At 36.6% G+C, this 22,591-nt stretch overlaps 1 protein-coding gene across 1 annotated transcript in view; it reads right to left on the bottom strand.

Moving 5' to 3' along the window:
* The window catches only part of TMTC2 (transmembrane O-mannosyltransferase targeting cadherins 2), a 233,164-nt gene that overhangs the window by 129,982 nt on the left and 80,591 nt on the right, over positions 1-22,591 (bottom strand). Inside the window, exon 2 of the mRNA XM_015629085.2 lies at positions 3,288-3,858. Within this exon, the coding sequence (XP_015484571.1) occupies positions 3,288-3,858 (571 nt within the window). The remainder of the gene's footprint in view (positions 1-3,287; positions 3,859-22,591) is intronic.

Genomic DNA, 22,591 nt, shown 5'->3' with positions numbered 1-22,591 from the left:
ATTCCATCAAAATCTTCTGACTCAAAAACAGTGAATACCTTCATGTCAGCCAATCAGAATAAAATAGAGCTAACCAAAAGAGATGGAGTCCAGACTTAAAACTTTTCCAGCCAGAGTGAGAGCATCACAGGCAGACAGGAATACAAGACTTGGCAAAAGAAAAAAATTCAGCAGCCAAGTTCTACTGAATAACCAATACACAGATGACAAAGAAAAGGGTTGGATAGTGTAATAAGTGGGTACAATACAAATTTTTAAGATGCCTCAGGAATAGCTTCTACATAAAGGGTAGCATTGATCTGCTCAGCTAGTGGTCCAGCTTTTCAGCAACCTTGGTTAGAAGTCCTGCCAGTCTACTCAAATTGCAAACTGGGATGTTTTCATGTTCTCAGTGTGACAAACCAGGATGCACATGATAACTGGTCTTGAACACTAGCCATCATTTTATACCACTGGATACTTGGCCCAAAGATAAGAACACAATGGAAAAAAATAAGCTTGTCACCCAATACCATATCCTACCATCAGCTGGAGCATTTTCAAGTTGCTTGTACCAGTTTACACTTTACTGACCATCCTGAAGACGGTCAGTAGTTTCACTATTCTTTAAACATAAATATTTGTGTCTCTATTTCCCCAGTGGTATATTCTGAAACATGTCATCATTTGCCAAGTTAAAAGCCATAGTCTGGCAGCATACCAGCCAGGTTCCTAACCAGCACTCCCCCATCTCTCTCCATTCCTTGCTTCTGTGCCCACACTGCATCTTTCCTCTCACTGTTAATCAGTACAGCTATCTGTAGGGCAATGACGAGGACTGAATATAACTGAACTGATCCATGTTTGAAGTAACTCCTAAAAGATGTATCTGGGATATTTGGGTGAGGGACGTGGTGTTTAAAGGTTATTTTCTTACCTGCATTTCCTCTCAGTTCAGTTTGCAGCACAGCCTAGGAAACAGCTATATCAGCTCAGCTGGACAGGGCTGAGCTAAAATTTAATTACACTGAAAGAGGTAGTACTTTTCTACTGTTCCATTACAAAGTTACTGCTTACTTAGGTAGTACAGACTTGAGCTAAACACCTTTTAAATTATTTTCCTTTCTTCCTCGGCTCCACTTAACACTTTTGCCTTCCAACATGCTACAAAAGACAGTAACTTCTTCCTCAACTGATCTTTTTGACATCTTTTTTTTCCCCTTTCTCCTGAAGTTGCCCTCTCCCAGTATTACACCAGGAAAACACAAAGAACAAATTTCATAACAGGTATACAGACGCAATTCTTTCTAATTTGTTCAGGCTGAGCAGCCCTCAGCCCGAACATATGTACAAGAAATACGCAGCCTAGTAATTTAGTGAATTTAAAAAATGCAGTTCTGGCCAATTAATCAAAATATTTGCACTTTCTTTCAATAGTCTCTCCTCATAAAACTGTCTGCAGCAAAAATCAAATCTCCACAAAGGTCTGTAATCTGCAAAACAAAGAATTACTCCTTCTAGCATTACAGATAAAAAAACAAATTTTCAAAAGACACCAGCTTACTGTCTAAGACAACTCTGATGCTGGGTGCAAAAAAAACCTCACAAGCCAGCTGTCCAAATTTAGAGCTCCACAGAGCTCTCTAGGAAGACAGACCTTGTGTTCAAAAAGTTAGGATGTAGAAGCTTGGATTTCACCTGTGTCATTCAGGTCTCTTCTGGACCAATCTTACTCTGGCCCTGACATGGAAAAGGAAGAAAAAAGTGAGAACAAACTTTTCTCAATTAAAAGTCTATCAGAAACATCTGAAAAGATTGTGGGTTTAAGCAAGGAGTGTTTAATAATAAAAACTTTCTAGATGTTCAGAATATTCTGTCATATGAATGTTTTTACCACTGTTTAATTCCATAGTATAGGGTAACACTTGAGTTATTAACTAAACTCCTTGAAGCATTTGAAAAAGTCTCAAGTTTGTGCCTTTCAGTATGAAGCCTGCTGTTGCAGATGAACCTTAAGGAAAAAAATAAATGCAACAACGTATTCAGTTTCCTGTTTGTTTCTGCTCAGTGTTAGATGTACAATGTACCATATAGTCTTTGGCTATTGACATTCAGAGGTCTTACATATGTCATTGTATGCGAATAAAAATACCCAAGTATGTGTATACATATATGAAATTATTCTTTCCTTTTCCATTTTGTTAGGAAAGAGCATATTAACTAAGCCAACACCTTAGAGCAATTAGAAAGGAAGCTACAAGTGACTGGGTGTTTTGGGGTTTTTTACTCTACTTGACCTTTATGTTACATCTATATAGTCTGTACAAACAGAAATCATCATTGCTTTATCAAAAACTCCAATTTCTTTTCAATCAATTTCAAAAAGAAATCAAAATTTTCAAATCAAGGTGTTTGAGATAAGTAAGAAAAACAATGAAACAAAATACATATTTGCAATCTACATCTAACTGCAAAACGTGACAACACATGTCCATATGAAATACTGCTGTCCTTTTGTCAAGACAGTATTTTTCTGACAGCCATTTCACTGAAAAGAAAATTACATACACTCAGCTTACTCATTTGTACAGCCACTGCTGTAATGGACTCTTGATTTTAACTGGGGTTTCTGAGTACCACTAAAATACACAGTTTTGTGTAAGCTAGCTTGGGGATTTGGTGAGCTTGATTGTTTGCTTATTTTACTTGTATGTTCTCGGGGAAGAAGTTAAAAAATAGGAAATACTTATTTTATTAAGGCAGTAATACATTTAAGTCATAGTTCCTACTAGGGGAAGGAAAGAATACGTGCCAAAGGCATGCACCAAGTCCTATGCATCTCTGTTAAACTAGAACAATAAGAGTTTTATCTTTGCCTCAGGGAGCAAAGTTGATGATATCAGCTGCCACACTTGCACGCCTGACCAAACTAAGCTGAGTTTGCAAGATACGAGAAGATAAGAGCATGAATGAATTCTTTGCAAAAGGCAGTCAGATACCCAGTGCTCAATTCAGATAACTAGTGCTTGACAGTAAACAGAATGAGGAAGCTGCTGGAAGTAAGGAAAGTAATTGAAAAAGCCCATCCCCGGCACTGAATAATAGCAATGGCTAATAACACATTGCTTAAACAAAATGTAAAAAGACCATACTAAAGCTCTTCAAGTGTTCTTTCAGCATTAAACATCTGTGCTTATTTTTGGGAGTTGACTAAACTACTAAGAATTACTGAGTACTCAAAAACTCATTTAGCATCTGTTTAACAGTGAACGGTGCCTCACAAATAGCTTACTGCAGACAAGACTCACCTTGTGTAAAGCAGAAATGATCTGATGCATTTTCAGTCGATGAAATACAAAGATATCGTACACCGCTGAAATGGCCAGAACAGTCACTCCTTGCTCCTTCCACAGCATGCTGCATCCTGCACACAGCCCTGCTCCCAAGATCCAGCCCCAAGTACTCGGCGAGGAACCTCTGGTAGAGCAGTGCTTCACATAACACATGAGGGAAAGCAGAAAGAAGAGGCAGGCTCCAATATCTGCTCTTCCTACAATCCCTGCTACGGCTTCCGTGTGGATGGGATGAGATGCAAACAGCAGGCCGGCTATCAAGGTCCAGTACCCATCGCCAAAGAGAATCCTGGAGAAGTTTGTGAAAAGGCCAGTGACTGCAGCATGTAAGAGGACATTTACAAGGTGGTAGCCCCATGGGTCCATTCCCCCAACAGCATGGTTAATGCGGAAGGAAAGGGTGCAGAGAGGTCTGTAGGACTTGTGGCTCCCACTGTGAGTAAGCAGTGTCCCCCAAAAGTCATTGTAGAAGATATGGATCCACGGCGTCTCAGGCAAAAGGTCCTGGTTTGTCTTGATAGCTCGACTACAAAAGACAAATAAAAATTTCATTTTAACAGAAGAAAATGGCTACAAATGAAAGGCTGTGAAAATGCAATCAACACTGCTACAAGAAAAAAAATGGCATTGCTTTGGTACTGCTTTAATTCAAGTTTTGAATTTTAACAGGAGGTGTTAAACTACATATCTATTGACTTTCTTCTAGAGCAAAATTTCCATATAAATTGGCTTTTAAAACGTTAGAAACAGACGTTATGCTGTTTCCCTTAAATTAAAACACCCTTCAGTGACATTCTTCTGAGTCTAACCCAGGAGTAATCAGTTAAGATTTGATGAGTTATAATTAAAATGTACAAGAAATATGAAAATCTTGCAAACATAATTGTTGAAACAATGGATCCTCCAGTAATTCAGAACTAAAACCCCAACTGTCCTTTTATATTGAAATTTTAATTTAGATGTTGGAATGGATTTTGCTAACATAGATAAACAATAAATACAAAAGTTGATAGGAGTGTGCAATTTTCTGCTTCTGGACAGAGCATTCTGCCTGTATAATTGTCTTGTGCATATTTTGACTGACAACATTTTCCGCAACACCTTGTTGAAGACAGACCACAGAATATTTAACAGATGAAAATACACTTTCTTTTTGAATTTCTTGTATTTCCAATTGAGGGGGAAAAAAACATTTTTACATTGTATTAGCTTATGAATTCAAGTCTGTCAACTTAATTAGAAAAAAATGCTGCAGCTTTCAGCATTTATGCTTACAACCACACTGGCAAGAACTCATGCCAGCCATTAGCAGTCTCTAAGTCTAATTCGTTACTCTAAAAATCTGCCTCATATAGTGCTTGTACAAATCCAAAGATTTGCATTTAAATTTATGCAGTGGGAGAAGGTGTGAGACCTGCTTAGTGCAAAGAGATGACTAGAATTTAATTAGTTGTATTTAAGCAATTATTTAAAGATGCATTGTTGTTACTACTGAGCTTAACTCATTTAGCATTTATTTTATTAGGGTAATTAAGAATCCAGACTGCTCAACACTCTTCTATTCAAAATACTAAACAAGAGAGTTGATTTATATCTTATTCTCTATTCAAAACCTCTATCTGCCTTACCAATAAATACCCTCCTATAATTAATAATTTTTCAATTCAGATGAGGAAGGAAAAAAAGGTGTGAAACTCAAGCCCACATTTAAAATGCATGACTAATTCATATTCCAAGACTCCACTCACATTCTCCATTTTCTTAGAACCTATATGCAAATGCCCCCCTTTTTTTTTTCTTGTGGTATTCAGGTTTCAGGAATGTTGTCTTGTTCTGGGAAGAAAAATGCTCAAAACTGATATACTGCACCACAGAATCTCCATGCAAATACTCCAAATACCACACAGCTCAGCATTTCCATTGTCCAGAGCATCCTGCTGTAATGCTTTCAGACACGCTTCCTCTCAGCATGTCCTTTTGTATCTGAGCACATAGAGGTTATAGAGAGGTCACCTTAAATCCTTTAAAGATCTGATGATGCTTTTTAGAATATTTGAAAATTTTCATTTTGACTTCTGCTTATGCAGTGGATCAGGTTGCCTGTATTTGTTTTCCCAACCCCACACACATTTTTCTCATTTTAGGCGAGTCACAAAAGAACACTGGAGGAAAACAAGTTCGTTGTTTCCACATTATTTATCTTGTCATTCTGTGTTGTCCTTTCTTGAAACCTAATTCCCCTGTTCATGATTTCGTAGTATAATTCTCAGAACCACTATCAGAAACCAAGGAATTTGGCAAAAATAAAGCAGGTGTCAGGCAAGAAAGAGTCCTTTCTCTGAGAAAAACATAATATATTAGACAACAGCCTTCCAAAGGCTAAGAATGGCTATCAGATGTCAGGATTTAGAGTTGAAACCCTGAACTGCAAAAGTGGGGATTTTTTGGGAAACAATAAGAAAGTAAGTAGCAATAACATTGCCAGCACAACCACCCTCCTCAGGGGCAAAGAGTCCAGACAGTTCCCAGGTTGCTCCCAGGAAATGGTAGCTTTTAGAATTTCTTTTGCCTTTTCTCTGAAGATGATAGTTTTCATGCAGCAGACACTCATATTGAACTCATCCCCACCAAAAGTAAACTGTTTGTATCATAAAGAAACCTAGTGTACATTCCAAAGGCATTAATTTAGTCTAATCTTATTCACAGCTTTACCAACAAATTTCATGCGTCCTTGATACTTTTCTGTTTAGACCTGTCCATACTAAAAATTGAAACAAAGAAACAGACAACAAAATAAGCCCCATACACAACAGAAAATCAAAGGAAGCCCTGAAGATTGCAAGAAGAAAACTTTATTTGGGTAGAGATTTCAACAAGCAGTTCTGTAATAGTCCTAGTTTCTTGTGCATGTAAATGCTACAAATTCTAGTACCTGCCCAACAGCACAAAAGAATACAGAAGCTGACAGTTCCACCTTATTCAGTATTTAGTCACATCAAATGCTGTGCTTGCTATGGATTAAATTTTAAATGAAGTTAAAATTTCTTTGTATGTGGTTTCCATATGGTTCAAGGGCGCTAATGAGCCTTGACAGCCTGACCCTGCTCCCGAGGTTCCCATCCCCTGCCCACAGTCCCAGGACCTCATGTCAGGTCTCTGATGCTGTGCAGGGCCCAGGACCCCATGTGAATCTCCCAAGGCCATCAGGGACACCTCAGAAGGGACAGTCTCAGCTCCCCAGGTGCTACATTGACAAGGAAGGGTCTTGCTGAGCTGAACCTGTATCCCAGCCTGTCCTTGTCCCCAGGCAAGTGCCCAATGGCCAGGTCTTGGGCTGCCCTGGCTCCTGCCTGTGGCAAGGCTCTGTTTTTTATCTAGTTACTGAATCACCAAGCTGTTAACCCTGCTTGGTCTCCAGTTCCAGCAGAAATTCTGAAAGCAACACCTCCTCAGCCTGGTAGCAGTGCCAGCTTGTCTCCAGTAAAGCCTCCTGTGCTAGCAGCCACCCTCACTCTCCGCAGATACACAATTATATTAATTGCTGGCTCTGGAAAAGACTCTGGGATAAAGGAAATTACAAATGCCATATTAGCCTTGTTTCCTGTTTCAGTCACAGTTTACCTTGAGGTTATGTCCTGCAAATTAGTCCAATTTTGCTAATGGGCATAAGAGAAGCTCTCCAACTGCAGTCATCATTCCTCGACAGAGCTGCAAACTGCTCTCACTAAAAGGCAGCAGGTCACCTGAGAAAGTCATTTCTCAAAATTCCAACATAATTGGCATTTTACTTCCAAGCAGCCTCTCAATAGGGTTGCACACTCAGGCAGGGGACATGCTTTCCTCAACTTGCAATGCCTGCCTATTTCACACATCCCAGGAGAATGTGCTATCTTATTTAGTGTACAACAAATGGACATGCTGGGGGCAGGGGGAAGGAAAGAAATTAGATTCAGTTATCAGTTCTTCAGAAATAGAAAGCTGAAGAAAGACAAAAAAATTGTAAAGACAAAATCATCATTTCTAATCCACTTGACACAACGCTTCTGCCTCCTGCCATAAATCACTTATTTGCCACAGGTCAGTGCACACCTTGAGCACAACTCACTGAGCTTTTATTCATCAAACCTAAAAATGCCAGAGATACAGCCATTTGCACGTGCACATATACATGCATACGCACACAAAAAAATTCCAGATGTTTTCAAAATTAACAGCTATATATGTCCCAAACTTCTGTGCTGGTGTTAAACTGATCCAGGTGTTAACACTAGGGTAAAAAAACAGATGCGACACTCTAAAGTGATTTAACGAGTTAAGCCTTATATCCAGCTTCAATATTGCTAATGGTCCCCGTATGCTGAAAATTACCATCAGCATCTGAAGTAGACAACACATTTTAAAGGAAAAGGAGAATTCCCAACTGTGTATGCAGGAAGCCATTGACCAGACATCTCTCACATAAAATAGATAGTCAGTGATGGACTGGCAATGTTGAACATGGAGGTTCATTGTTGTTTTTCCTTAACCATTTTTAAACAGTACTAATTCAGTGGGTTTTTTTTCTTAAATAGCAATGGGAAAACACCCTAGGATATTTTTACAGTGGATATTAATGAGACACCCTAAGGATGCTTTCAAGACTATATGTTACTTATATAGACAACACGACTGAAAACACATCCAAGAGCCTACTTGCTTGAGTACAAACAGCTTCACATCCCCAAAACACACAGCAGCTAAGCAAGTCCTCCAAACTACTTACAGGTTGTTAGGCAGGTGGTAGTCAGAAAGCAGGGAAGTAGAGCTTGTCATACTTGCCTGCCGATTAACTATACATATATATATATATATATATACACACACATTGTCTGTTTTGACAGGATAAAGTCAGAAAATACTACTTAATATGCAGAGACGTCTTAGGAAAGTAATAAGTTTAAGTACATTCATCTAAATGTTTAATTAAAGACTCAAAGGAACTATTTGCCATTCTGGTACAATTCTGGGGACAATTACATCCAACATGATGTGTATTAAAAAGTTCATCTTTCTCAACAGTTGTTAAAGTGGAATTTGCCTTCAAATACAGCAAGTAGTAAAGTTTTACCCATGCCATTTCACAAAAAACAAAAAAAAACAAAGACCCACCACAAACAACAACCCACTGCACAGCAACAATGACCCACTGCACACCAACAATGACCCACCACAAACAACAACAAAAGAACACCACCCCATAAAAAAACAACACCCAAAAATAAAACCCCAAACCACAAAACTCTGTAGTATATATCAACTAAGGATAACTTCAGGAGACCAAAATCTGTGCATGCTCTAAGTTTCAAGTTGCAGCTTTTGGTTCGTCTCAAAAAAATTTGTTCTTAGGTGAATCTCTAAGGAAAATCTAATAATTCAGCTGTTTTCAGAAAGGAAATACTTGGCAACAACTAGCTAGGTGACATACAGGATCCAGAGCTGCTAGCTGGCTCAGAGCGGGACAATACATACAGATTGATGGAAACACCTAGGTTCAAATCATATTTTAAACTAATTAAAGGAAAATATAACATCATAAAAGAGAAATTAGCTTACAAGAACTTTGTATCTAGTTAACTTCTGCCAGTATTATGGTCCTTTTCTAACTGTATAGAAACAGCTGAACTCAGGAGTTCAAACACTGAAGACAACATCTAGTTTTAAAATAATTTTCCTGTCTTACATAATTACTAGTGAAAGCTATTAACTCTATACAGAGTTAGTACAGGACCTCTGGAAAACACATTAACAAACGATAATATTAATTCTCTATTTTGGATTATGAAAGCAGTTTAGCACCAGAACAATGAGGAGCTATGAGTAACTGGCCTGTAAATAGTGTTTTATTTGTAAACTTTCTTGGATGAGCCTTTCCTGAATTAGATATAAACAGTGTGGAAAAGATGGATGAGTGAGACAACTGCAACTACACCATTAGATGATTGCAACCACTGCCAAAAACAAAGAAACAAAAATACCAAAGAAAACAAGTAAAATCACAAAGAAAACCAGTAAAAATGCAAAGGTTATGGTCTTATATCATATAAAGTATAAAGTGCATATATATATATATGTGTGTGTGTGTGTATATATATATATACACACACATACACACTTTCTAAGTGCACTACTATGTCTTTTAAAGAAATTGATCTTTTAAAATAAGCAGTAACTTTTTCCTTGGTTTTTTTTTCCATCAATGATTATATCTGCTGTGGTATAACTGTGTCTGCCAGTAACTGGCTATGATCCAGCAGCCCATCAGCTACATGCTTGTAGACTTTATAATATTGCAACTCAAGATGCAAGATGTTATTCAAAAGAAGGAAGTGGTGGCAATGCTTACATATAACACCAAATGCTATTAGGATTGCTTTAACTACACTTAAACATACTCCATCTATTGATTTTTTTATTGATTAAGAGAGCTTTGAAAACTTTATGTAACTAGAAGTTCAAAATATTTTAATTACAAGAAGGTCAAGATAGCCTTTAATTTTTTTTTACCAGAATATAAATATTTCAAAAGCCAACTATAAAGGTTTTGAACTCTTTCTGCATTGTATAAGCTTTTCCATTTCTATGTATTTCCTCCTATGAAGAAATAAAATGGCCTTAGTATTAACTGTAAATGCACCTCGCTCCCCTCAGTTTAAGATTTAGCCTGATACAAACACTGAAAGATGGGACTATGTGAAATTTGAAATCCCAATTAATTCCAGCTGCCTGGAATAGTATTACTTGATTATTTATGCACAATTAAAAAAAAAACCAAAAAACAAACAAACAAAAAAAACCCCAAAAACACACTGGAAGGAAATGAAAGAAGTAATTAATACATTCATATGCCGAACAATGGGACACCATCAGTGTCCTCTTAAGAGGAAATTGATAAAAGCATAAGGAGAAAAACAGCTCCTGTCTTTGTCTCTGATCCCTGAATTTCTTCACCACAGCATGTACCATAGGTCTGTGAAAAGACAGTTACATTCCTAAATCAGAAATGCTTTCTGCTATTCTCACAGCTATTTTATAAACTAGCTTCACTACGAACTATACCCTGCAACGCAAAATTGCTAATTCTATTCTTCTGAAACTTCAAGATACTTTGCTTTTACCTGATATTCTTTCAAACATATCCCTGAATTTGCCCTGTAAAACATTCATCTGTGCCAAATGACTGTCTGACAATAACTCAAATTTTGTTTATTTTATATATGTATGTAATACCAGCTTCTGAAGCTAAGAATTAGAATTCTTAGCTGGAACCTCTGCTGCTTTTTTTAAATCTATTTTAGATAATAAAAGTGGGCCCAGCAGGCCTTATTAGATTTACTGTTCTGCAGTACAATATGGCACCACATTACTTCTCTTCACCACTTTCCACTGAAAAAAATGAAACATAAATAACTTCTGCAATTCACAACAGCACAAGAACAAATATTTAAAGGCTTGAGAATATAGCAATTTGAGTTAAAATGTTTATTTTCTTACCCAAATTAACAGTATGGATATTAAAGTAGCTTTTTTTGACAGGACACCTTTTGAATATACATAAAGCCTTTCCAAGACACATGCATTTTAAGCCATTAGCTGAAAATAGAGGCACACGTACTGTAGCACTACAAAAAAGAGCTTATCAGACATACATCAGTCCCATGGCTATTCACTTCTCTGAGTTTTTTTCAGCATGTGGCAGACATCAGAGAAAATTAAGTTCAGCAATTTAATTCTGGAAACATTTCCCCCCCCCTCCCCCCCATTTAATTTATTTTTTAATAGTGCATCTTCAGGAAATTTCAGGAGATGGTACAGAATTATGCCTAAGCCCATGACTCTTGTGCACTCTAAATTTAAAGCCTGAAATAATTTTTAAGTTCTGATTTTGATTTTTATTTTTAGGGAAGCACTGAAGAGAATAACCAGGAAGATGTACTCAACAAATACAGAAATAATGAGTGAAGGAAAAACCACTGAACCACAACATAACGACACTTTCCTTTTCTTATTTTTTGAAGGAGACAAAGAAATGCAATAGGGGTTTATTAGTGTATAAGTTTCCTTCTTCAAGTCTTTTATTTCAGCAGTAAAACAACCCTTCATTAACAAGGGCTGATCTAAATTTAGTTTTACTGGTTTAACTGAAAAATATTATTCAAAATCTAATCAGTGAAAACAATTTGGTGCATGCATATCCACAGAGTTCAATTTAACCTTCACACTGTCTTTAGAACTCATATTGAAGAAATATCCATACTGGCAGAAAGAGGAAAAAAACCCAATCAAAAAAACCCAGCTATCCCTTGTCATGTTCATGTTATTCACTGTAAGAATCAAGTGACTCAGAGAACAGACAGACCCACCTTGGCTTTAATTATCCACAGAATTTCAAGTACAGACTGTGCAACACTCACCCAAAATGACACATGCTCACCCAAAATTCTCCTGTCTCCAGGAAGTCTCCTCTTCCCTCCCTCCAGTCCCACTACAAGATACATAATGTATAAAACTAATGTTCTGAAACACATCAACTATATCACTTTTTCTACCCAAAGGGTATCATGTTATCAGATTTGCAGGGTGGGCTGTTTGGGTTTCGGGGTTTTTTTAATAATGCCATATAGAATGAGCATTTTCCATTTAGGTTGAGTCAATACAAATATTACAAATATTGATGCCGAGGCTTTAAAAGACTATATTGTATGGCAAGAAACTAGAACTCTTGCATGTTTTTTCTTGCAGTACTGTCCATTTTTAGTAGAACTTTCCTCACAAGCTTCTCAATTATGCACATACAAGACTGTCCACAAATATATTAGCACACTATAAAAGGTACTTTTTTACAAAAGGTACCTTTTACAAAAGGTACAAAAGGTATTTTTAGACAGCAACTTCTGCTTAAACTTTTTCTTTCCTGAAATCAGTCTGGTCCAAGAAATCAAACACATACCAATTGTCACTACAATCTTCCCAGTCTAGTTTATCAACTTGCCTGATACCCAGTCAATGATTGTAGTTACAGTCCCATTCAAAGACAGGTATTAAATAATAATAAGGGCAAGGGAATCCTCCCTGAGGATTACCAAAATTTATTCTGTGTCAGCTACAAAGTCCAGCTACACTATCATGAACCAAGAGATGTACTGCTAGTTCAGTGAAATAGTCTTGAGAAAACATAAAAAGCAATGCAATCTTAACTTAATGGAAAAAGAAGAAATGTTGACATATAGGTGAGGCTTACATGATCATCATTTACTCACCAGCGAATATTTTAAGCACCTTGTCAGAGGATTCCAAATTTAAAGAAAATAAAATGCAACACTTCTTTTCAGATGACTATTAATCAAAATTCCTATATAATACACAGAGGGCCTAACATCTGGCTAGAAAGCATTTGTGATGGAGTTAGACTTTACCTTCAGTCTTTGCCACAGACACGTCAAACAAATTCCTGTAAGCATTTTTATAATTTTATATTTTTAGCAGGGAAAAAATGGAACTTGCTACAGACCTATGTCAAAACCAATTTTTATGAAAACTAAATTCTCACAAAAAAAGTAAAACAACCCAGAAAATTAAAACCAATATTTGTTCATGCGAAGATGTGTAACAACTTCTAGTGAATAGAGAGACTGTTTGGCAGAGTCCTGAAACAGGATCCTCAGGAAAGTAGTGAAGTCACCATCCTTAGAAGTACTAAATAAATAAGTAGAGGTGGCACTCTGTGGTTAGGTTTAGCGGGCATGGTGGTATTTCACCAAAGGTTGGGCTTGATGATCTTGAGAGATCTTTTCAAACCATAATGATCCTATGAACAAACTATGCTTTTTCTACTCTTCAACATCTTTACAGAGGGCACTGTGGGACACCCTTCAAAAACATACTTTAACAGAGCAGATGGCACTCACCCATTTGGAAAGTTATGAAAAAGGCTGAAATGACCTTTACTGATTTGTTTCATCTTTGTGCCTCAATATATAGAGATGCAGGGATTCACAAGAGTAAAACAAGTTTTGTGGCTTGTCACAGCAATTGTGAAACACTAGAAATTGAAACCACAGTAGTGTTTAAAATAAATGTTATCTTCTCTGAATTGCTTGGTTATAGCACCCAGCTAACAGATAACAGTTTGGGAGTGACAGCCAGGCAATTAATCAGAGTTATTTTGGAATAAAAATGTGCTTTACACTTACCATTATATACAAGTTTGTATCAAGCACACTCTCAAGGATTTTACTGGATGCAGTCAAAGATTGAGGTAAAAAGGCAGGAAATGACAAATTAGCTCAATTATGTTATCAGAACACACAGGGTCAAATCCTGATTTCTGCTAAATTAGCTTTAGTTCACATTGGTATTGCAATAATCTGCACTTTATGTCACTGAAACCAGTAAGTTTTACAATCAACTGCAATTGGTGTAAGCTTTTATAGCCCTTCTGTACACTTTTTAGACTTCCAAGCATAAAAGAAAACAACCAAACCCAATTCCTGTCTATGTTTTAGAACAGCTATCAAGAGGCAGGCAGTTAGCAAGAAGCATCTCAGACAGCAATTCGGGTAAACTGAAGCCATTACCTGAATCACAAAACTGATCAACCTTTCTTGACAATAAAACTAGAGCTAAGTCAAGTTGAACTACAAAAGCAGGGAGCTTTGAACTGAAACATGCCAGATTTTTAAGTCTCTTTAATTCTATGCTAGCTAAGTGCTTGCACTCTTCTCCACAAGTGGTGGGTTTTTTTGTTGTTTTTTGTTGGCTTTTTTATGTGCTTTTGGGTTGTTTTTTCTCCCGAGTAGCTTTAACTTTCCAAAGTAGCATCCTTCTATAAATTAAGGTCTGAAGATCTCCTGGAAGATCAAACCAATATTTAACTGCTAGGCTTAACTGTCCACTCTAACATTAAAGTACAACCACCCCTGACGGCAGCACAACAGAGGACTGCATTTTTTCCTGGCAGATGAGAAACCCAAGTGCCACAAAAGGTTATGGTATTTCATAACACTGGCCTTTAGACAACAACAGCTGTAAGTTCTGCCTAGAGAGACCCATAGAAGAAAACTGATCACACACAAAGGTTTATGAAAGCTCTAAAAAGTAAGTAGTTTGCTTCTTTCAGTAGTCTTCATAAAAAAAAATAAAAAAGGTCTGTGAGAGCACAATTCATGTAGCATTTTATCACAACAGAAATTGTATGTTATATTTCAAAATTCCAACACTGCCAAAGAACAGTAATAGTCTTGCTCCTCATGCCAAAGCAGGAAGACTGCTTGAGATCACAATACGAAGAAACTTCAGACACGAGGGGAAAAAAAACACAGGTAGATTAAGAGAAAATCCTGCAACTCAGTGCAATGAAGCTGACCCAAATGAATCAGAGAACAGGCTGCCTTGGAGAGGTCAGTCGGCACTTTCAGACTTCAAAAAGAAAAAAAAACAAAACAGTGGGTTGCATTTGCTGGCAAGGCAAACATATTCTCTTCAACTCTCTTTTAGCCATATGTGAGAAGATGAGAAATGCTGAATTTCACCTTGAAAAGAAGTAGCTCCAAATTCACTTGTCTGACCTTGAACCGAGATTGTTTTCTGCTAGGGCATGAAGACATACGATATGATAATGATTGCTATGATATAATTATGATTATCATGTATCATATGATATAATATATAAAACACATATTTTATGTAGCATTTAAGAAAGAGCAATGTGATGCCTTTTTTTATCCAAAAAAGAGCAACGGTCCATTTGAATCTTTACATAAACTCAGCAAATACCTATTGCCTATGAAGCTAGGAGAAGGTTACCTCTTCAGAGTTCAGGAGCCCTATTTATTGTTTCCCCTGGCACTTTAAGCCACTGAAAGTTTAATGAAGAAAATTATAGTTTGCTAGGCTATATAAAATACCAGGATGTATTATTTCTGCATAATAAAATCAAGCTAGAATAGCACAGGCAATAAGCAGCTTCTGCTCTGCCAGACTTGCTTCTCTTTCTGGGGCTCTACATTGATCTTGCTGCAAAATAATCAGGAATTTGAGATTTATTTCTTACTACAGGAAATTAGTTGTTTGGAATAATACACTGCTGTGTATGCATCATAAATTTCCCAAGTTCCTCACATGCTGTGGTACACAGAAAGACATTGAGAAATTAATTATGACATAGCCAATAAATAATTACAGCTATGCAACCCATATGTACCATCCACTACGACAAAGTGGCAGCAAAGACCTACAAAGATTTCAGTGTAGGGCTGCCATGTTCTTTTCAGGAAATTTGAAGAAATACTGAGAGAGTAGTGCTATCCAACTGTTTTAGAAAAAAATACTCTGGATGAAGAATGTAATCAGTCATAAACACCTCATTGAAATAAACTTCATTGCCCCTTATAGTTCCTTCTTCATCTTAGTCTTTTAGGACAAAAGCATGTAGAAATTCTTGTAGAATAGAGGTAGCTTCTGGCTCATAAGAGGCACAGGGAGTCCACAGGAAACCCAAAAGCTCACCATCGCATTTTCAAACTCACTGGAAGATGGAAGTCCCACCCTGCAGCTGGGAGCTGCAGCAGTGCTGAAAAAGAGCCTTATTTCACTTATTTCAATGAAGACATTCAACTTAAATCCCAACCTTACAGTGAATGCTTAACATCAACTCCTAAGAAAGACAAAACAGTATTTCTAGAGACACAAGCAGCTGTTAATTTAATACTTCAGGGCAACAAAACAGGTGAAAGTTTTTAATTAAACAGCCCTTCTGTAGGCTAATATTCTGTAATTTTACATATAATTCAATCTAGATGACTTATTTCTAGTAAGTCTGAATATAATAAAACTGGTTTCAATGACCTCAGAGATACACATGCTTATTTGTGGTTATGGCCCCAAGCAACCCTGTAATCAGTCATTCCATTAAGTCAGAAGCATGGCACAAAGCCAAGCTCCTGAAGGAGTTAAAGGTCTTGCACATACTTTATTTGTGTGTTTATTTGAACAGAATGGTGACTTTGGGTTTTGGCCCACCCATCACTTATAGACCTCCCATAACATTTTAAGGAGCTGAATCAACTGAATTTTAGTATACACCAGTTATCCTTGGGACACTAGCTCTTTAAGCATGATGTAAAATCATTGAAAACTGAAGCAACAGGGAAAAATATCACAACAGAGTTTACCTGGAGATATTTTAATGTATATATCCCTCTACAGATGAGTCAGGCAACATTTTGGGGATGGTTTAATTAGAATAGTAGAATAAAGAATTGATGCCGTTACACAGCCAAAAGAAATACACAAACTGCCCAATATAATAAAACAAGAAATAATGGTGATAATTATCACAGAACAAAGAAAGTAATTCAGGCCACCATACTAGGGTGGGTCTTTTGGGCTAGTTTTTCCCTCTTTCTTCTCCAGAGTCACAAAAAGAAGCTGCAGCAACTAACTCATTATCAGGAACACTGCAATGATAGGGGGAAATCAAAAACAAATTAATATTTGAAAATTCACAAATAACAGTAGTCTTAGGGGCACCCTGCTAACTGAAGAAAAATGTACTCATTTTCTCATTCTGGGCTCCAGAGCCCCAAAAATAATCATTAATTACTTTTTCATTCAGAAGCTTCAAACTTGTTGGTTATTTTTAATTAAGGGAGTTTTCATAGTACAAGAAAGAATCAGACTATCTTACTTGAACCTTTACAGCTGAGGTCCTTCAAATACGAGAAACTCACAAGGAAAAAAAACTATGCCAAATGATGAGCAGGAAGCTTTCTTCCTGTGTCAAATTTGTTATCACACATAACAAAAGCTATACTTACTGCTCTGTTTCCTTGCTGGTGATACTGCTATCTACCATAAAAGGTATTTCTCAAAGACAAGTGTCATATTGACTCAAATAAAGAGAATGAAATTTTTAGTACTTCCTAATAGTAGTGATCCTAATCCATTCTAAAATACATGCCACCCCATGTCTGTATTTCAGACTGTACAGAAGAGTCATCAAACAAAAGAAAGCAGCAAGAAAAATGTACTAGAATAGGACAAAATTGTGATGATTTTTTCTTTGAACAGGTACCATAATAAAGGTTGGCAGGTACCAATTCCAGCAGTACCAGTTCCAGCCAGGTCAACTACCCCTTTGAACAGTGTGCAATAAAATATACAAGTGTGACACACACTTCAGTTGAGGAACTGCCGTTTTAAATGGTTCAGTGCCTGAATCTAAAGTTTCATTTTGACTTCTGCATGACTTCTTATTAAATGCCAAGGAACAAATTTAGTGCAACTTTCAGTAATAATAAATATCAATTAATAAAACTGAACTATTATTATATTATTATTATTATTATCATCACCATTATTAGAGCAACTTTGAAAGTGCTCTTTTCTTTATGGCCTTAAATAATGAGAGGAAAGTATTGCCAAGAACAGCAGACACTGAGTTCCTGAAACTCCACCATTCCTGGCATCCAAAATATTGCTGAAAAAAGATGTGGTTGCTCCAAACTGAATTCCATACAGCTCTTAACATCAAATGGATTAACTCAGAAAGGAAAGTTGTTAATGAAACACGGGCTAAAGACAATGCATCTAATCACTTAGCACCTGTGACCTGAAAGACTGCATCTGACTTAATGCTGAAAACTGAAACACGATAGAAACATACACACCAATGTTTAGGTTGCATACATAAATAAATGTTTTAATGGCCAGCTCAGCTTAACTGTTAAAAAGGGAATAAAAAAACCCAACCAAACCTGCAGTAGAGTATTCACCACATAAGGCAGAGGTGACAAGTACAGATTCTTGTAGCATACCTGCAGTTTATTATGTTCTCTTCATCAAAATGGCACAAAAAGTACATTGCAGATACCTCACTCTGATATGACACCCCACTGGGCTTCCTTCCCACCAGGCATATTTTGCCTTTGTGGAATTTACTTAAAGCCAGGAACAACAATCCACCTTTCCTCTCAATATTTATTACATGGCTTCTTACTCAGTGAAGGACGCTGATGTCTCTTAGATACATTTTTGTAATTTTTCAGAACTTAAATAGATGCCATGCAATTACTTTCAACTGAAGTTTTGTGATGATGTTTTTCAAGCCCAACTGATTAAAGCTTGTTTAATGGATCTTGAAGAAAATATATTATTCACCTTAATAAGAATTTATGCAAATCACTGCCACTAGCTTTTACAGAAAACCTTTTCAATTAATTATAATTAGGCTTTTTCGTTCTAGGTTTCCGGGGTTTTTGCTACTAGAAAATTATAAGCATGGACTGTGGGAGGTTTTTTTCAATTGTGGGAAATAAAACTTCATTGTTGTAAAATGATGTAAAATCTCCTATACAAATGAACTTGTAAACTGCAGATCCCTTTTCTCTGCCATTCATATCAGGTCTAAATATATACCCCCCGATATCTGTGACTGGAAAGAAGACAAAGCACATTTGTCCCTGGTGTTGATATACACAAATTACTCCTTGGCTTTAGGAGAGTGATTTTATAGAAAAAATAAATAAAACTATTCAAATAAATAAAGTATTCAAATATTGGTATGTCTCCCCATTACTTTTGAAAACCTTACAAGCACACAAAGATCTCTCTAACTATAATATCGTAAAAGTATTTTTGGTACATATTTCAAGACCATTTCAGTTTCTTAGCATTAATATAAAAAAGGCCTTGCTTGAGTGGATAACTTGGCTTTGAATACACCCAGAAATATTGCAGTAGAGAAGCTGCAACATCTCAGAAAGTACAACACACTTAGGAGTAATAACAGCTGACCCTTTTTAACAGGTACAGATTTATAGTGAGGAAGACACAAAGCTTCATATTGTAATACTGTAGAGTTTATTATGATGAATTAAGAAGCTCCTCATATAAAAGTGAAATCCTTATTGCATTTCAACTAATTTCCTACAGCCAGGTACTTTAAACTCTTCTGAACAGGGAGCTATGGAGCACCACTTTGGTCCTCATTTAATTGGCTGAGGGAAGGGAGGGAAAGTGTTACAGTCTTTCCAGTGGAGCATCTTATTTTAGGGAACAGCACATATGCAATGAGTCTTGAGCATTCCCATCAGGCTGGAGTAGGGTAACATCCTGCCACTGCTTCATTCCACCCTCTTTCTTGAGCAGTGAAATAGCATCCCTGAACCACAGAAATAATCACTCAAACTTCATCCTTTCTCTTCATCAAACTCATGACTAATTTGAAAGAAGGAAAGACAACAGGGGAAACAATGGCAAGGCTCTTAACTAGAACTAAAATTCAGAGAAGCCATTTTCTGTTTGCTCCTATTTCTCTCTTGAAGTCATTGGATTCCAGTCCTTGAACACCAGTGTCAAAAGCAGTCTAACACACCTTTCTCTGTTCTTTCCATTCTTCAGGTTTTGCCATGCTGAAGAACAGTAGGGACAGAAACCATGCAAAAAATGAATGACTGCTTCAAGGAATCTATGTTCTACAAACTTAACAGCTACTCATTGATGACAACTCCCTTCATGCCCCTTTTTCAAATCTTCAGGCATGGCATGTTTTCTGCTACAAAATACAAGTTCTAATCATCACTGATAGCTGCAATCATAGCTCCCATTCATGAAACACAGGAACTGCACATAGATGTATTCCTTTTATCTATCACAATTCTTTAATTCTATGTCATTTAACCAGAAATGAAAGAGCACTTTCTCTTGGAAAAGCAACTGTGAAAATGACTAACTGGTTCTAGGTTTATAGTCTTTTAATCCAGATCAATGTGCTCACAAAATGAATTTACCTACCTCCAGCAGTTAGCTCTACAAAATCAGCCAGGGTTCTGCAAATCCAACTGCTCCCCTTTGAAGCCTATATCGCCTTTGATTTAGGAGTAGAAATTTAGTGGACTAATTACAACTGCAGTGACATTTATATAATGCCATGTTACACATCACAGATCACAAGACATGCATAGGAGTACATCTACTGTGCTCAAAACAGTAACACTGAAAATTAATGTACAGGACAATCAGTTTGAGTTGAACATAAAAACATGAGTAAGGCTTTGGAGGAGCAAGCAGATTCATTAGAAATTAAAAGGCAAAGCAGAATATTAAATAGCCACATAAACAAGGTGAAACTGTTCTATGCTTCTATTTTGCAGGCAGAATTTGAAAGCTGAAACTTCATTAGAAATTCTCTAGGTGATGTATGAACCAGCTCAGCCTCCCATGACAGGACCTGCTCTGCAGGGCCAGTAGTAGTAAAACTGACATAATAGGTAGAATCACAAAGACAGAGAATACCACTTTTCAACACCTTCAGTTACTGCTGTGGTTTATTTTTAAGCAGCCAGTTGGCCCTTTTGGAAGCATGGTTGTAGTCAGATCACAGAAGTCACCTTTTGAACTTCAAAATTCACTGCCAAAGGGATATTATGATGCAAAAATTACATCTTCCTGTTTTGCCATTAACACTGTCTAAGTTGCCAACTTCTTTCTAGGAGTAAATCAGATCTTGTTTTACAGAAAAAAAACTTGCTGGGGATTATTTATTTTTTAATCCAAACAACTAAAATATTCACCAATTTCCTAGATCAAATTTCCATGTAGATGTGACTCTTAGGGATATGATTTAGTGGTGGTCTTGGACTCCATAATCTTAGAGATCTTTTTCAACCTAAAGGATTCTGTAATTCCATGACTTCTAGGGAAAAGTACAATAACTAAAATAGCGGTCAGGAGACAAGTCCAAATGGTCAGGTATCTGGAAGCTCTTAAGCTCCTGGGGTAAAGTGACATTCCAAGACAAATATTCCTGTAAAGAATTATTTCTACATGGCTGATGCATTATTGACTAATTCTCCTTTTGTAAGATTCATCTAGCCAAACAAAGATAATCTAAAGGAAGAAAATTACAGCAGCAGCAGGAATCTAACATTCAATGAATTTTCTTCTTGTAAGTGTGCTTTCATGAACAAAAACAATCAATACTATAATGGCAAACTGGCTTTACACACTGTAATTTCAAGAATTATGGTTTCTGGGACTCAAGTATTTTTCTGCCATAAGACTTCAGACTTAAGTCTGCTCTGGTCAAACCTTTTAACATTTCTTCAGTTCTACATCAGATTAGAAGACATTTCCCTCTGCTCCAGCTTTTTTTTTTTTTTTTCCCTTGTCTTCTGTATTCTCCAATTTCCATTTAATATGTAGGATTACTAAACCACACCCGGGAAAAAAAAATATTACACAATAAATAATTCAATTACTCCCCCATGCTAAAGAAATGAAATTTCAATACAAATTCCTTAAATTGTCCAAATATATGATGGTCCTTTCCAGAAACAAAAACTCCATCCAATAAATGTTTGGGACTTTTTTTTCTAAATCACTTCCTTTTAAATGCCACAATAATCTAGAAACTAATCAATTTACAGGATTTTTTTTCCCTTGTTGATAGCTGAACTGAGTGCTAGAGGTTCTTTCCTCTCTGACCAAGTGTTAATTTAAAATGCAGCAATCAGTCTTAGAAACTTAAACACTCTATTAAGCAAGTGATCAAAATTTCAAACAATCTGCCTTTTTTGGATTATGTCACTTCTTAATAGTCTGGCTAAAAATGTCTTCATAGCAAGTTCTAAAATCTTGCCCTTAAAAGCAGGTCAGAAAATTTTTACATCTGACTGTGAGCTGTTGTGGATACACACTCTCTCTTTTTCCTTAATTACATCAACAGATTTATCAACAAGCATGTTGTTATTTTATGGTTTTTTAATGTATGTATAAACTTCACACCTTACAATGTGCCTCTCTAGGCACCATAAACACAATTAATATACTTATGCAGAAACCAGTCAGCATAAATTAGGGGGGAGGAAGCAAAGAAACCTGGGATTTTTTTCTTGCATACTACTGTCCCATTATACCCAGGAGAGCCAAAAGTCTTAAGCACAGTCACCTACTGCTCTTTATGAACAAAAGAGCTAGCAAATTACATTAAACTAAATAAAACAGGTTTTTAATTTATAACATCTTTGTTCAGTCATTTTTTTATAGTCTTGTGGGAACATTCTCAGTACTGCTGATGGATATTAAGACACCAAGTTTCTCACCTACGTTAAGGTACAGGGGTGTTTTGAAAATTAATTAATGTTAGTGTAGCACTTCAAAAGTGTAAAATACCACATGAACACTACAGGCATCCAGTTAATAAGAGTAGTTCAGTTAAATCC

This window comes from Parus major, chromosome 1A (genome assembly GCF_001522545.3).
Source record: "Parus major isolate Abel chromosome 1A, Parus_major1.1, whole genome shotgun sequence".
Taxonomy (NCBI): domain Eukaryota; kingdom Metazoa; phylum Chordata; class Aves; order Passeriformes; family Paridae; genus Parus; species Parus major.
This window is presented reverse-complemented; position numbering and strand designations above follow the sequence as displayed.